The 18045-nt window shown below is 37.9% G+C and overlaps 1 protein-coding gene across 1 annotated transcript in view; it reads right to left on the minus strand.

The window, feature by feature from the left end:
* Positions 1-5122: 5122 nt before the first annotated feature.
* PPP1CB (protein phosphatase 1 catalytic subunit beta) overlaps positions 5123-18045 on the minus strand; it is a 30927-nt gene continuing 18004 nt past the window's right edge. The window contains exons 4-8 of the mRNA XM_042051521.1: positions 17867-17971; positions 13018-13089; positions 9787-9938; positions 8101-8235; positions 5123-7481 (exon numbers count right to left, since the gene is read on the minus strand). Of these exons, the coding sequence (XP_041907455.1) occupies positions 7377-7481; positions 8101-8235; positions 9787-9938; positions 13018-13089; positions 17867-17971 (569 nt within the window). The 3' untranslated portion in view covers positions 5123-7376. The remainder of the gene's footprint in view (positions 7482-8100; positions 8236-9786; positions 9939-13017; positions 13090-17866; positions 17972-18045) is intronic.

Below are 18045 nucleotides of genomic sequence, written 5' to 3' on the forward strand. Positions count from 1 at the left end.
CAAAGGTCCAATTTGCATACAACAGCAGAAGCTCTGCAATCCAAACCAGTACCTGAGGACAACCAGGAGGATTCACTTCAACACCACAAAATTGCCCTGAACTAGTGTTTGTAGACAACCAGAGGAACCTGGCTAAACATCCAGTGATTCCCTCAAATCAGGTCTAAACTCTGCAAATCTCTTTTCAGCAGTACATGCCTGTACTACCAAGCCCATAAGTAGAATGAAGAACCACGTAACTAAAACAAACACAAATACAATAATATTTGGTTAGGTAAGTTGTTAAAATTTAATACCAGCCTTATTCTGATAGCATCTCCCAATTAGAACCCCACATAAAATCTAAGCCCAATATTTATTTCTTTTCTGTAGTTTTGATTTACACCAGACCTAAATATACTTCATACTTTCTTATGTATTTTCCACCAGTCTTTCTCCAGTCACTGGAAAACGATACAGCTAATCTATATTTTCACCATACTTGGTTAAACTTGAAAACAGAAGATGCCAGAGTGGGGAAGAAATTCAGAAATCTTCACCTAAGACAGAGCTTAACTTTTCTACACTTCTCATGGGAGCTCTGATTCTCTCTACCCCTCACTACACCCCTTTCAGAATCCTCAGATAATTTAAGAGATTTCACAAAGTCTGCCAGATTTATGGGAAATAAATCTGTACATCTAACTGGGGTAAGCCTAGTTTCAATGCAGCAAGATCTGAGTTGGTTATGAAGCCACGCACCACACACATACTTCAGTACTGATCATGGAATAAGGTTTTCACAAGATACAAGAGCAGGACAAACACGGAATAAATGCCAGCTCTGCAGTTGTAGCAACAGCTTTCCATGCACTATCCTTCGAACACTAGATGGCACCTGCATGCCAGACCAATTCTAACAAGAAAAAGTTGTTACATCAACTGCATTGGGTCTTTTTTTATTAAATAACTGTGTTAAATCCTTGTATAGTATTAGTATAAACAAGTCAGACCAAGTTAAAAAGTATGTGTTCTTACTCTAAGTGGTAAAGGCAAGGCAAGAGCCTCTAAGCCTATCATGTCAGTTGTTTATCGTACCTTTAGGTAAGAGCCTTGAGTAGGAATGAATACGGTATTTGTTCTCCAGTACTGCTTCAAGAAAAGGGCCTTAGGTCTTTCAGCTCATTCTCTTAACTCAGCCTCCTGGAAACCAGATGCAATTAAAGCGCAGCTAAGATGTCTATTAAAATGTAATTCTCCTAAAGTGTTCCCTCTCACAGCATTCCATGGAAGTGTTACGCATTCCATCTTTGTGGAAGTTGTGAATGGTCACCCAGGAACAGGAACCCGAAATATAAAAATGAAATATTCTGGGGTAGCTAATGGAAAACTACTGATTTATACATGCCCAGAAATTTGACAAGACAGTGAGTGAGTTACATGGGGAACTGTAGAAATGCTGCTTGGATGCCAGAAGGAGCAACACGAAATACTTGTAACTATTTTCACATTACGTTTGCTGGGACTTCAAAACAATGGAAAAAAAACTTACACTGGACTATATTCACTCGCCACAGTTGTCCTCTGCATTCATCAAGGCTGTACACTCCTCTGCTTCACATCAGGAGCTGCACCAGTTTTATCCTCAAGATACCATTTTTTTCTGGTTAAGCCTTTTCAATAATTAATTGGATCCATCCACAGCATTCTCTTTTGCACCCTTAAGATTCAAACCTTTAAAGCAACAGGAGCATGGAGAACTCTCTACCAAGAAGAAAAATCAGTAGCTTAATTTTTTTGCTTTCTGCAAATATAATTTACTATTTTTTGAATATGAGCCCTCTGTAAGAATAGACAAACTATAATCCTTTCTATTTGCTTTACCTCCTCCATTTAACAGTAACTTGGGTGAAGTTAAAACACAATCTTAACATCTGGGCACATCTAACCTATTTAAAGAAGATTTTTTTCAAGTGGTGCTCATTTCTACAGTTCAGCCTATGAGCTTTTTATCTTTCACATAAAGCTTACATCTTCACCTGAAGACACAAAATAGTTTTTGTTGTTCTTTATCACCTGCTTTCTGATATGGCTGCTTCTAAGACTTTGTCTGCAGCAGACTAAAAGGAAGCTTGGGCTGCAGATTCTGTTACCAAAGGCAGTGGAACCCAGGAAAGGGGCTGTGCGAGGCCACATGCAGTGCATACACTCTGCTTAAAGCTCCACCTGTTCTGAATGTTTCAGGCAGCACTAAGTTCCTCCTGGAAAAGATTATTGTAGTCATGTACTGGCAAGGGCTTGTGGCAAATTTATTTTGAATTGTTCTTATAAAGTCTCATTTCTTGTGACACAGAGATGCAGAGATTAATGAGCTGAAACAGGATACTAGGAAAAAGAATGAAGTGTCCTTATTACCCATTAACATTATTATTTATTTTAACAGGGCACAAGAAGATACAAAACAAGTAACCAGACAGCTTAGCTGGTTTCCCAACACCTTGAGGGATCTGCAGGAAAGATGCTCAGGCACTACCAGTTCCAAAAATCCATAGAAGATGAGAATTTGGCAAACCCAAAACAAGTACCTGAACTTGTGTCTTACCTGCATAACTTATTTATTGCTCCAACACTGACTTACAGCCACATGGCTTTCCAGTGTTCAGCCCAACAAGGCCTGAGGCTCCTTCAGCTTTGATGATCTCGCACATGCAGTGAGAACGCTTGGTTATAAGCCCATGAGTTGCACACAGCCACCTGGTTAGATGCTGTCCTCAAAACCTTGATAAACCTTAGGAACAAGGCAAACAAAATCCATGGTTTTTTTCCAGGAGAAAAAAGTATACAGCTGCACTGAGAGTGAACTGGAAAGCTTCTACTGCTAATTAGCAGAAGCAAAAAAAATGACAGCAGGACAAAAACATCCAGGGCTTTGCCTAAACGGCCCAACCTTGGTATTGGTTAATCGAGTTCCTTTTTATCGACAAAAACAGCTATGTGCATGAACTTTATTGCAAACTCTGACTTGTACTAAAAAAACCCTCCCTGCCCTTTAAAGAGTATTAGCCCATGTGAACTCAGACATTTGATTGTGCTGTTGTCATCTCTGCCCCAGCATATGGGGACATTCTCTCGTCCTTGCTTTTTTCAGGAGTGCATTTGAAGTCAAATATTCACATTTATCCTCATGTACATTCCAAAGCAGCTGGATACCAATAATGAACCAAGTTACAATTCAAATGAGTTCAAAAGCAATACAACATTGACAGTACCACTGTCTCTGCTCTTTGCTAAGCTGCAATGTTACCTGGCAGGTTTGTATAAGGCATCTTCATCTCTACTAACCTGACAAGGACAGTCCCAGAAACACCAGCCATGGACACAAAAATTAGTAGTCTGCCAGGAAGAAGTTCAATACCTAGTTAAAGCCTAGGCTTTTGCAACTATTATCTACATAAACCTCTACAAAGCAGAATCCCTTTTCTGTTAACCTCTGAGCTTTACATTAAAGGACAAGCATGGAATATTTGTGTCTGTCATCTACAAATTCTGAAGATTCCAGCTATCCAGAACAGTTACTCTCAGGTCACCTTCAGTTCAATCATACTTGACAGCAATAGTGTCTTTTCTATTTCTATTACTACAGAGCAAAAAAATGTGTCTCCCAGCCCTGAACCAATCATATGGAGCTCCGGCAATTTAATCTGCTTCCACTTAGACTTATCGAAAGATAAGCCACTGACAGGAATGCTTCTTCATGTAAAAGATACCTTTCTGCTCATCAACTCTGGCAGAAACAGCACGGTGGATTTCTGTGATCAAACAAGCTTACAACAGGGATGTAGGTTACTTACAATACAAGCAATTTCCTCCTGCAGATCTGAAGTATTTCCATCAGTTTCCCAGGCACTTAAGTACACAGCAATGCACAACACTGGGTTGCTACAAACTGTGTCACACCTACCTGTTGGCTTCCCTCTCAACATAGAGTACAGTACAAATGGAGATTGTCTTCGTAACAGGATCCTGAAACTTGGTGACACCCAGCAGCAGGACACTTACAGTTAATCACACTCAACTTGGAAGAAAAATGACCAACTCAGACTTCAGCAGCCACAAGTATTCCTGTGTGTCTAGATGCAGCAAACCAAACACAACCCACTAGTTTAAGACCCCTTACAATGTAAGGCCCCTTACAGAGTCTATTTCTACAGCAGTTTTTGAAACTACATCAGATCAGTACAAACAATGCTACCTCAACAGAAACAGTGTTCAAGGTATTAGAGCAGCACAATCACAACTGTATGAAACCTTTTCCTCCTTTAAAAAGCAGCAAACAATTACTAATGCATAGAAAACACTGAGCACTAGAAAGCATACAAAAAAAGTGATGTAAAACAAGAATCTTGTATCAATCAACACAAAAGAGACCAAAACAGCATCCCTTGCAGCATAGCTTAAATTAGTGTTTGGGAATCACAAAATGCCCATCAACCAGAAAAGAACAAGACAAGAGGTTGTGTGCCATGTGTACTCTACTATAAATAGGGAATGAATATTACTGTCAGATAAAGGTGTGGGGGGGAGAACATGCCAAAACGTATCTCAAATGGTGTAATGTTTTATATGCCTCTCAACAGCCCATTTGAGAATCCTCCCATTTATTCCCCGCACACTACACTGGGCTATTTAGCAGCATTTAAGGCTTGTACAGACAAGATGTTTATGTGAAAAAAAATTATTAGCCATTAGACCACTAGCAACTTCCATGGAAGAAAGTTAATTTTATCTGAGTAGAATTAGTTTCAGGTTATCTTTTCTACCTCTCCCAGAACGGACAATATTAAAAGCAGAGATCTATACTAACCCTGCAAATGTAAGCTGAAGTGGCTAGTTCTGTTATGTATCCGACTTGCTTTTAGTATGGAATATCAGTCATATCTGTAGGGGTGAGATTATTACATCATGTGTGTTTTCCACCATACAGGATGATGAGGGATATTAGCAGACATCCCAACTCTCCAGAAATCAAAACAGCATTCAAATAATTTCCAAATGACTGTTGCTATATAAAAATAGCAATTCTTCAGAATACCAGTACCAGATGTGGCTTACTAGTGCCATAAAATAAACTAAAAATATCCTATTTCTTTAGGACACAGAAGAAGGCCCGAAGACTTTATTTTTCTTTTGACATAGCATCTGTAACACAAGCGAGCATGTTAGGTACTCACATAACATACAGCTTTACACCTGGACATTTTATGATACAGAAGACATTGTTCCAGAAACTAAAGAAAAAAACGGAAAAGTGTTAATCCAGATGTTTGGTTTACACAGAGGCTGGCACTTGGTAAAACCCAGCATTTTCAAAACTTGCAAAAGTAAACCTCAGGTAAGCAATGACTTAGAGCAGGAAGTTACCATGTCAATGCTTACAGGTTAGATTTCATTAATTACCTCGTCACAAACTGCAGTTACTCTCACACAGCTCTCATCACTGACTTTCAAGAACAAGTGTCTTTGAACAACATCAAAAGAAATCTACTTCGACATTTTATTCTAAGCATTGAAAATGGTGTTTGCTTCAAAGTGGGGTAAAATAAACCATTGTTCAAAACCACAGACCAACCCAGTATAAATCAGTAACACATAGATATATTGTAAGATTTCCTTTTTTTTAAAATACAACCAACTCCACACATTTTGAGTAACAGTCAGGTATGTTAAAATAACCAGTCAGACTTCATTCAAATGAATTAGACAATTTTTACTAAATGAAAAAACCTACATTTAAAATATGCATTTAAAACAAAATGGAATTAGAAAAGAGACTTAAATCCATTTTAAAGAACTTGCTCACTGTGTCAGAAATCAATATATCTCTTGCATTATATAATGTGCCAGTTCATAAAACGCAAGTTACTAGAATCCTCAATTTAACATTTTCAAAGACAATACTGAAGTCAAGAGTTTTACATCTACTGATGCACATTTAGAATGGTATAAATCTGCAGCCTTCCCCCAAAGAATCTTACAAATTTGACAGTATTCAGTAAAAGCTTTTGTAGTTGTGTCCAATAAGGATTGCATCCTAAAGCATCACAAACCTGTGCCTTTCATTTATCCTACTATGTATTTTGTATCTTCTCTATACCTTGCCATTTGCCAATGTTAACTCTTTTAATAAAGGAGAGAACTGAAAAGAAATACTGCATAACTCTTGATCACATACAGAAATTATTGCTACTATAGTACACTACAAAGCAGAAGTCTATACAATAGTATATGAAATTTGATCATGAAAATCCAAATGATAGAATCTTCAGTGACATAAGCCTTACAGTAAGTTGGACATTCCTGTAGCATTTTCAGCTCACCACCCATCATCTAGCCTATTGTATGTTGATGAACAACCATTTAAACACACCCTCTTATGAAAAAGAATGTCAGCTTTCAAAGGCTTAGCAAATAAGGATCTTCATGTTCTGTGGAACTATGTAAGATGAATTTTGATACAGGTAGGAAGTTACCTGGAAGCTAAGCATGCCAAAGGTGTTTCATGCTAATAAAAACTAAAGCCAAGGTACCACTTAATCAAGTTACCAACTAATAGGCAATACCATTTTTGTCCTATCTAAGTTAAATGAAGTGCCATCGCACAGTGTAAAGTCAATAATTTAAAATAGTGTAGTGCACAAATTCATTATGTGGCAGTTTAAGTTAAAAGGTCAGGACAGGTTTTTCTGTCTTGATGTATGTTGGCTGACCAGCTGTCCAATCTGGGCATTTGGGACTCAGTTTGCCTTTCAATCACTACTTTACTATAAACTTTGCATTATAGTGGGGCACATGGCATTATGATGAAAAAACAGGGGATTAGGGGGAGGATAAGAGATCAATGGCTGTTCTAGAAAGCCCCTTCCTCATACCAATTTCAAAGAGCCAGGAAATAAGACTAGATACCATATTTGCATCATTCTAGCTACAAAATAACCAAAGAAAAAGCAATCAAGCAACAATAAGACCACATTACACAAATGGAACATCATGCTCTCATCTGGTTTAACTATGACACCAAGTTTTAATTGGGATGTTGGTCAACTTTAAAAACCGTGGTAAATGTGAATATGTAGTTGCAATAGTTTTTTCCGATTTTTTTTTTCTCTCTATGCTGGATATTAGAACTTGGAGCTATACTTGTTACAATACAGTGTCGCACATCTTTCTACTAGAAAAAATTAATAAAGATCCTTTACCCGTCTCTTTAAGTTAAACGTGTGACATCTTAAAGGGTGTCAAATGGCTGGATGGTTTTACAGTGCACACTTATTATATACTGTAATATAGAGTTTTGTCCTTGACAGATCTGATGGTGTTTTCTACATTATTTCCTTTCTTCACCTCTTCTTCGGTGGATTAGCTGTGCGAGGTGGAGTGACTGGACGCCCAGAATTCAGTCCACCATACTGGTACTTGGCTTTCTTTTCAGATGGTTTCAATATCTTAGAGAAAATAAATAAGTTCCTTTGAGTCAGCAACAACTAAGAACATTTCAAATACTGTTAAGCCCACATGAAACCTTGTTCAGTAGAACAAGAGGGGTGAGGATAGTGGGGGAGAGGAAATCACATCGCAATCCTGCAAATTTCTTACTTCTACATGCAACAGTAATACTAACTCTAAATTATTCTAGTGCTAGCACTATGTTGAGGTGGGAAGGGGAAAGAAAAGGGGCTGAAAACCCATCCAGGAAGGAACTAAAATCTGAACAAAGCAGCCATACTAAAAGGCTCCCTATAATCCACTAGTTTGCATAACTGTGTACTCCGATCACTAGGTATGACAAAAAAAATCACCCAATTAAATATTAAACTTTGAAATGAGCATTTGAATAGAATTAATAACTTAATATGCAGTAGTTTGGAAAACATCAAATCCCAGTTTTCTGGAGAACAGTTGGTTTGCAGTTCCAGTTGTTCACAAATGCCAGCCTCCTGTGCAGTCCTTGCTGTAACCTAAGAATATTGCTCTATGCTAACCATCAGCACATCAACAAGCGCACTAACTCGGTCCATACAGCCCGCCACCTACAGTCATACTTAATGCCCACATATACCATACCTGGAAGGAACACATCAGAGTTTCATCCACACTCATCATGCCCCCTGCATTGTCAAACTCTCCACAATAATTTGGAGCTGAGAATAGGGTGACCAACTGCCGTTTAGCAAAGAATTCGTATCCATCTTCAACCACCTGTCAACACCAGAGTAAACAATATGGCTTACATAAGCAAAGTAATTTTGAAGAAAAAAAAATCTTGAGGAAAACTGGACTTTATATTAGAAAGATGCAGGAACTCATCAAAAAGCTGATTTATGTCTTGACTTTCAGACAGGACAAATTCACTCATTTTGTCTTACCTGACATTGAATGCCAGACCAGGTAACATACCCATGCCCATATCTGACACTTCAAATGTTAAACACACATCAGCTTGACTGTTCAGTATTTTCATAGTTTAAGTCCAATTATGCACTGCCAGTGTAAGGATTCCCAGCATTTTATGCTTTATACACAGAATGTGGATGTTTGACCTAATTAGTTTGGAGCACACAAGATTTGGATATCACCTTCACTGCAACTTGTAACAATTAAGTTTTGCTTACATTGGTTTTGATTACACACAACCTCAAGTGTAGGTGATTTTAGAGCATTGAAATTATTTTTAAAAAGAGTGATTCTGCCGTATCTTCTCTAAGAGCACAATGCAGCTTTAAAATAATGCAAGTAGTACGACGCATCAACTAAGGATGTTCCTTCTTTCCCAAAATAAAAGCTTCATGTTACAATGTAATAAAACTAGTGCACCCAACTGCTTACTTTGGTGCAATCATCATGATCTTTTATAAGACATCAACCTTCTTTTATAAATAACTGAATCAACTACATGAATATAGGAAATTGGCAGCAATCTTAATCAGCAATTAAGAAATCCAGTCAGCATATGGAATGAATACTACATCTTCTCTAATGTTTTAGCAGTAAAATTACTAAGATAAATATTTAAGTGTTCTAATAGTGTACCCAAGCCTTACAGTGACACAGAATAAAGAGCCTATTTTTGTTTCACAGCAGGGGAAAGCTTCTAAAATTGACTAAATAATGGAACTGAAATGTTATACAGGAAATTGAAACCTGATGTCCACCTAACTAGCACTCTTGCTTAAAGTAACCTAATAAAAAAAGTGTCCTAAAGATTGACAATGCAAAAGCAGCCTGACTGAAACGTGCAGAAAGAAAAACAATCCATGCCAAAGTACTCCAGATGGCTGAACCAAAATACAGGCAACAGTGAAAGTTTTTATGTACAGAATTGTTTGTAGAGACAGTCAAAATGCATTTAATATTTCAATGAAGCGAAGCAGAGGTAGTTTAAGCCAGAACTACCAGGGAACTGTCTACTGCTGAAACTGAAAAACTCAAACTTCAGTGTAAATCTCAAATTCAAGTCACTCTGCCTCTTTAGAGCCTGGCGACTTTACCTCTGATGTTCACATACATCCGTCTAACATTTAACAGTACAGAAGGAAGAGATCAGTTGAGAAATCCAGCATTAGTATTCTACTCCACTGACATTAGACACACAGTTCAACGTGAGCCAACAGAAGGACACAGCCTTTACAGACCCTTTATCAGGAAGACCTTTTTTCTCTAGAAATAACACAGTGCAAATTAAGTTTCAAATATGTACTACTGATAAGGAGCAGGAGAGGTTTTAAGAAGCAACAGCAGCAAAATTCATACCTGATGAGCTCGACAGATCAAATCCAGATCATGACGATTCAGAAATTTACTGACCACATCAGCACCAAAAGTGAAAGAGACCCCACGATCATTTTCACCCCAACCTTGCACATCTTTGTCTGGGTCAGACCACAGCAGGTCACAGAGCAAACCTTTGAAAGATAGCACAAGTGAAGATGCCAGTCTTAGGAGATATTTTATGATGTAAAACAGTTCTACTGTAATTACCAGAGTAACTCTCCTAAAGAAAATAAGCCTTAACAATAAATGCAGCAATATTTAAACTGCAACTCAAATAAAGAGTACAGTCTCTGTCAATTTGGAGTTTTCCCCCTCACCACTGAAAATGCCTTTAGATGAAAAAAGTCAGAGCCAAACAGTTCTCTGAAATAATTTTTTTTTTAATAGTCAGTGTGTTTACAGTGAACATTTGAGGAGTTTAAAAATACTGAAGTGCATGTGTATTAAAAGGCAACCATCAATTTCACAGCTCACCAAGAAAGCTTAGTGTGAAAGCTGCGGCAAATTTAAAAGTCCTATGCAAGGCCAATCAAATGCAGCAAGTAAATTTGTACCATTACATTTATGAACATGGAACAGCTTTGATTCTTACCTTTCCTACCATTCAGGAGGAACCCTAGGTGACTAAAACAAAATGTAACACAGCAAAACACTGATATATTGCTTCAGGTAGCGCTGCCAATTTGCTTGGACCCCTGTTGACTTTTTCAAAAAGCCTCGTGACAGCCAGTCTGGAATTTAAACTAGAACAATAAGCCTCTCTGGCATTTTAGCACTGGTCAAGATATTTTTTTTTGCTGCCAACAAAAGGTCAGCTAACTCTGGAGTTAACACTGGCTATTTAAAAAGATTTCTCTAGATCAACTGCAATGCCTTTGCACATATAGAACTTTCTATGAATTTTCACATAAGAAAGAACCAGGCCAATCCAACCACAACACAAACAAACCCCCAAACGTTTGAAAGGCATTTCATAGCTTTCCATGAAATTGTACTTTCTTTACCTGTGATGACCCATAGGTATTTAAGTACTTAACAGCATTGTTTCACAATCTCCGTCATCTGACATTCAGAAGTTTGATTTACATTTACATCTGGTCACTTGCTAAGCAAAATATTGAAGACGTTATTTCTTAAATAACAGATCCTTCAAGCTGTAATCAAGCAAACCAATGTCTGAAACCTATTGTGCAACTAGACCATTTCATATTTACATATGTTTATCAAATGGTCTTTGGCGCCAGACACAGCTCCTCGCTAACAACAGGCTAAGATTTTATTTGTTTTTAGAAGACAAAGAACAGAACAAGTACAACTGCATTTTAGGCAACATTTCTATCTAGAAATAAACTACTGAATACAGACAGTACATGACAAAAACTTAACTTTACTGAAATGTAGTTCTGTATTGAGTAACTTCTTTTTCAAAACAATAGTTGCACTGCAATCCCTAATGGTTTCTTACCATGAATTTCCAGCAAGTGACAGAAGCTGCTTGTCTCAGCTGCTTAGCAAGTGCTTCCTCTTCTATCCTCTCCTCAAAATCAAATCATCTTTAGGGTCATACCCAACAATACGCAAATCTGTCCTAAGAGATCTTTAAACTGCATTTGAAGTTGAAAAGGCTTTTTTCATCAGGCTAGAAGAAGCCATCATAATGATCTAATCCTGGCACAGCCACATGAACACCTACCAAAACTTCTGTATCAACACAAACATTCCCTGAGTGACACTCCTTCACAAAGGGATAGCTTTGAAGGGCTTGAAACCTTCACGGAAGTGAGACTACTTCAGTTTATTTTTCATTTTCCATGCGATTTACTTCCATTACGTAAAACTGGTTTCCTTAAATAAAAGATGAAGACCTTTGTCACTGTAGCATAGCACACATGCCTCTGATGGGACGTTTCATTTTCACTCTGACAATACACACACAGCTATTGCTTCTGAAAGCAAAATTAACACAACAAAACACTACACAAAACAAGAGCCTTTAAAAAAAAAAAAATCTCTATACCTATTTTTAGGAGGTACTAAGAAGAGAAATGATTTTAGTGGAGTGTCCATGGAAACAAGAACTACATTCTGTAAGGGCATTCCTGAAGTGGGGGTGGCTCAAGCAGTATTATTCGCCTGCTGAATAGAACCATCTTTTCTGGTAACGCTGATCTATGCAAAGATTGGCTTGCTTGTACTGACATTTATTTGGTTATGCATTGAGTGAATAAGTAGCATAAAAGGACAAGCAGTGTAGTAATTTATACTCCCAAAACAACCATTCACCAGTCTACAATGCTTCTCACTGTCAGGACTGTATATACTGGCTTGCACAGAAGTGGTGTTGTTTAAGGGACAGTAGATATATTAACATTAGTCCCTGAATTACTACCATGCATCAATATTAAGGAACATTATAGGAAACAGAATTCTTCTACTACAAAGTTTAACTGTAATTGTAACTTGTTTAAAAAAAGATTTAGATCTTGTATCTCCCTCTCAAAGTTAATTTCAGACCACTGTTGAAATCATCACTTTAAAAACTATCCCATTGTACTGCTCAATAGTCTTCTCAATCCACTAGTAAAAAATCTGTAATAAATGAGACACTGAGCAAGATTGATTAAACCATTCAAAAGAACATTGCACAGAAACCACTAGCAATTTGCACCCAACATTTATAAACAGAACAACAACCTATCAGAAGAAAATTTCACAACTAATACATTGATAGATGCAATTGAAATCCCAACTGCAGTGAAGTAAGAGCTGTACTTCTCAAAATTAAAGAGGAAGGAGACAAATAAAGAGAATCCCAGATACTTCAACACTCAGGAAGCTTTGAACAGTTATGTTATTGGAAAGAGTAAAAGATTTGTGTGTGCCCAGCCAAGGCAAGGGGACTAGCTATTCAGTTTCCTATATCTTTCATTAGATTTCTAAGATGTTTTTAGGGAAACTTGTGAATAATGTATCCAAACTTGAAAAACATACCCTACTCTGTTATGACAAACAACAACAACACATACAACAGCTTTGAACATATCCAACAACATAGCCACCATGAGGAACAAGACTCACACCCTACACAGGCACCAAGGAATACTGTACTATGAACAGAGGCTGTGTTAAGTCACTACGTTGCTTGCACAGAAATTGATCAAACCTGTTTCACCATTAAGACCTATTTACAGTAAATTCCATGTCACTCACCTGTGTCAGGAACATCTGTAGGTCTCATAATTCTCCGGATCTGCTCCATTGACTGGAGATCTGGAGACAGTCCTGTAAAAGTACAAGAAAACAAGTGACTCATATACACATTTTACCTGTGGAAAGGGTTCCAGAGAACACAAGGTTTGAGGTTCAAAGGCACACTGCATCCATTGTTTCCACTGCAACATAAACAAAAGGCAGTTTGCTATAAGACAATTACGTTGCTGAATAGAGGGACAGAGAATAACGCAAGTGAAATTAGCAAGGGGTTCTAATTACCATCCTTTTAGCCATGGAAGTTGTCATCTACTGTAGCTCAGCTGCTTAAGTCAATTATAAAATCACAGTACTTTGATTACTCAAAAAAAAAAAAAAAATCACTTAGTACAGACACAGCTATCTTTCTACAGTTTAGCCATTAACATGCAATTACAACTAATTGCAACTAAAGCACGGAATTCCAAAGCCACCCTTTGAAGAGTTTACACACCCTAAAGCTCCTCTGCTTGGGGCATACAGGCATAAAAGAGAGCCTACTAAATGCCCTAGCATCTTAACATGTCCTTAAATAAGGGTCGTAGGTGTCTTAAATGACTTAGGCCAAGGTATCTAATTAAGAAAGCTGCAAATTTGAAAATAGAACATGAAGACCTAATTTGTGATGAAACATATTTCATGTTAACAAACCATATCCATTTGACTCAGTCCAGAACTCTGAACAGGACAGAAGAAAGTTGTCATTGGAAAGGGGTCACCATGTAAAATAATTTCAGCTAGTTTGCACAGTGGCAATGTGTATGTTACAAGAACAATGATATCTGACAGGAACCAAAGCATTTGATACAGACTTGAGGAACTTTTCTTCAAGCATGAAGATTTTAGATTATTTTTGTTGAAGCAGTCTTATGGTAAAAGCCTTCTATCATCATCAGCTTGCTAAAGCTGTCTATGCTATTACCTTGAGGTTGCAAGGACAGCAGAAATCTGACAGTGAACTACTTAAAGGGAGTATTAGTCAAGTCTATAAACACAGCAATACAGGAATAATAATGTAAATTCAAGTAGACAAACAGCTTTTAAACTGTACTGAATGTATCACTTCCCCTTCCCCAGATCTGATCTATTTGCACACACATTACATTAGCACTCAGCACCATACCCAGAGATTGTAAGGGGCAGTCTCAGTGAAATAAGCACAACTAGTTTGTGACTTTCTATGACGTTACAGCTCTCAGCATTTCAGGCTGCACCCAAAATACATCTTTAATCCCTGGAAGTGTTCAAGGCCAGGCTGGATGGAACTGAGCTTCCTGGTCTAGGGGAAGGTTCCTTGCCCACAGCAGGGTCATTGGAACTAGGTGATTTTTAAGGTGCCTTCCAACTCAAAGCACTCTATGATTCTTTAAAAGCAAATGTTATTACAAACCATGTCTCAGCCCCGTGGCTGTCGATTTTTGTGCTATTTTACACTACTGTAAAATAACAAAACCCTACAGAATTGCCTGCAGGTTTGCAGACTTCTTTGCAACCATTTCTTTTCCCAAGTATTTTCCTAACTCCCCCTGCACAAAAAGAAATGGCTAATGTCTCAAATTCATACCTACAGAGAAAAGTCCTACATGATCATTGTTAAATGAACGATATAAGAATGCAAACACAAGCTAAAGCTCACTCTAAAGCTGCTGCCACTACAGTGATTGCTGTAAACCTACAGCGTACTAAAAGTATACTATTAAGTTGTTTTGTCACAACAGCTAAGCACAGAATAAATAATCTTTCAATTTACTTAGTACCCTATCTTTTTGAAGCATAAGACCACCTCTCCCCTAAGGGAAAACAGAAAAAAATTGTCATTACTCCTGGCAGACTCATCAAATTTGATTTGAACTACTCTGACTGGGCAGAATTGGTAAAGTAAGTGCGATGGGTACTGACTTTATTGTGTAATCTTTGAATACTATGTAAATCAAGTAGAGTTAAACATCAACATCCATTTCATTGTCATTAATGCCACAAGAAAAACAAAATTCCAGAGCCTGAAAATACTACATAAATGCAGTATTTTACTGTACAAACACAACTCCCATCTCAGAGCTTAAATCCAATGTGGTAAGACCAATGTATTCCATCAATATGACACTGCAATATGGACTTCATTTATAGAAACTTGAAACTAATCATGTAAGTTCTCTAAAGATCAGAGCTAGAGAGTGGTGTCATAGATAAGAGGACCAAAGCTGTACAGAATACAATGCAGAGAAAAAAGGAAGAAGTCAGGAATGGTTATGGAATAAGCTTTAATGAAGTGAGATAAAGAGTAAAGTCAGAAGTTAGTTGAGAGGACAGCCTTAAAAAAAGGACAAATTATGTATGAGATGTATGAGGAACATGGGAAGAGAGGGAGGTGATGGAAAAGATACGATGAAAGATCTTTTCAGTAGCATGAACTTTTAGAGACAGGGATAGCAAGAGTGGTTTGAGTTATACTGTAAAATGGATAACTCAAAACAGATGCCCAGAAAAGTTTAGGTAAAAGAGATGACTCAGGATATGAAGCTATTGTAGATAGCCTACTACTAGGGGTTGAAGTTAGGTGCCTTTTGTTTTACTATGTTATGCGGTTTTGCAAAGTTTTATTATATCCCAGAGGACAATATTTTTAAAATAAACTATGCAAAAATGCGCAATATAGTAAAAAAGGCACCTACCTTATATCTACATGCTAGCTTCAACCTCCAGCAGAGTTGAATGGTTTGTGTTGCTGCCTCAGTGTCTATTAGAGTAGTAACATCATGAAAAGGCGTTGACAGTCCATTACTTCATTGGATCTGGAACGCAGTTTGGATAGGACTGGAGAAGAGTGGAAAAAGGGCAAAACTTATTTCTGTGCTGAAGGTCCACTTCCATTTATTAGGAGCACACAGCACATTAGTAACCTTTTCACTTTACTTCACAGCTGCAGATCAGTTGACTGACAATAATTTCAGTTACAGACTAAGCCCGTACAAGTTTAAGGGGCAATTAGCAATGAGTAAGGAAGTAAATACTGCTTTTTCCTAAGAGGATCCTTAAAGCATACTACGCACAAAATAACCTCTTCTTTAGTCAATTAGGAAAACTTAATTCCCACCCCCCCAATTACAATGAAACTTTAAATCTTTTTTCTTGAAAAATAGCTCTCAAGGCTTCTTTCTCATAGTGCAGGTCTCAAAATGCATACACACAAAACTACCAGTTTTGTCATAGCATTCTGCTCTACCTGCTAAGCTGCTTTGATTATCTTCCACCTAAACTTAAATGTTTGCCTGAAACACTACAGTATTTTGTTGCTATTCCTTCACTGTTTTCCAAAAATCCCCCCAAAATTCAAAAACATATGTTGATAGTAAAACAGTAATTCTTTTACATGCTGGTTTGGAGGCAAATTTATTACATGGGTTTTTAGCCACTGATACTTGTCTACCTAGGTGCAGAAGTGACTTTATATCTCATTCTTAAAACTATGAGATCTAGTCTTTAAGATAGGTATCAGTTCTCAAAAAAAACCCACCACCACACTGCTTGAGAACTAGATTAAAAGATGAGCTGTAAAAAAAGAAGTATTTTAACATGTCAATGCTACCCAGAGGCTGGCAGACCGAACTGTATTACTGCATTAATTATGTTTTTACAGGGACTTAACATCTCAGAGCATATTATGTGTACAACTCCGTTAGCTTTCTCTAGCAGGCATTAAAGGCAGAAGCTTTCAATACAAGATGCAAGAATACTCCAGATCATTTTTAAAGCACATTCCATACAGGCATATCTTGCATTGATACCTGTAATTAATAAAGGCAGGATGGCAGCCATCAACAGAACCTCATGAAGTCTGGAAGAGTCTGCTCAGGAAATCTGGGGCAAACACTGTTTCTAATTCCAAAGGGAGGTGTTCAAACTAGATGTTTCTGCAGTGCTTTCATTTCCACTAATTTCCATTTCACTGGCAACACAGGTGTGACACCTACCAAACCATTCCTAGATCACTCAGTGCAAGGCTTATTAATGGAGGCAGTTGCAAATACAGCTGCAAAATGGCAGGATGGCTCCTACTACAAGTAATTTCAAATTCTTGACAACTGTTTGACACTGCAAGCTTCTGAAAACCAGTTAAGCATCACTGCCTGTAAAATCATGGGGAGGCCTGTTCTACAAAGAAGAGAGCCCAAGTAAGTTCCAGTATTCAGACAAGTCACAGCCCTCAGTCAGATCAACACCAAACACTTTTTTCAGTACAAGAACAGAGCAGCACTGGGACAGGTACCCATGGAATGCAGACTGTCTAGCAGCAAAGGCTTTATGGAGTCCATGCAAGCCATGTCCATTCCAATGTTAACAAATGTCTTGCTTCAGGCTGCAGGCTTGACTGTGTAACCTCAGAGGTCCCCTCCACGAAAGTGTTGTGAAAACAGGCCAAAAGTATAGACCCAAAAGTAGAGAGCCAAGGTTACTTGTGAAAGCCATTCTTCACTGCTGGGGATGCTAGTGTTAGCTAAGGCTGCACTGATATACAGTAACAGCTCATGTGGCAAATTAGGCAATAATTCTAGCATAAAGTATCCTTCAGAGAGATACACTGAGGGAATACTTACAGATGCACTTCCCCTCAGGCACAAGAGGGCCACATGTATCATTAAGAATGACACCTGTCTACTGACAAGCGCACAGAAAAGCGTGACCTTTACAGACAATACAAGGTTAAATATCTCCAGCTAAATATCAGGTATGCACAGCCACACTCCATTTTGGTATAGCATTAACCCAAAATCAGTTGAGACACAGCCTTTAAAAGAAGCCATTAGCTTACCTCCATGACAACAGAAGATCTTCTCATCCACAATGGCTGCAATAGGCAGACAGTTAAAACAGTCTGTGAAGGTCTTCCACAGCTTAATGTTAAACCTCCGCTTGCCTACGAGAACAGTGTGTGACATTAGGAAGAGAAAGCTGTTTTGTTAAAGCCAACCTGTAATACATATCACAGCC

This window comes from Corvus kubaryi, unplaced genomic scaffold (assembly GCF_017639235.1).
Source record: "Corvus kubaryi isolate FWS band 111438036 unplaced genomic scaffold, C.kubaryi_AGA036_p1.0 76, whole genome shotgun sequence".
NCBI lineage: Eukaryota > Metazoa > Chordata > Aves > Passeriformes > Corvidae > Corvus > Corvus kubaryi.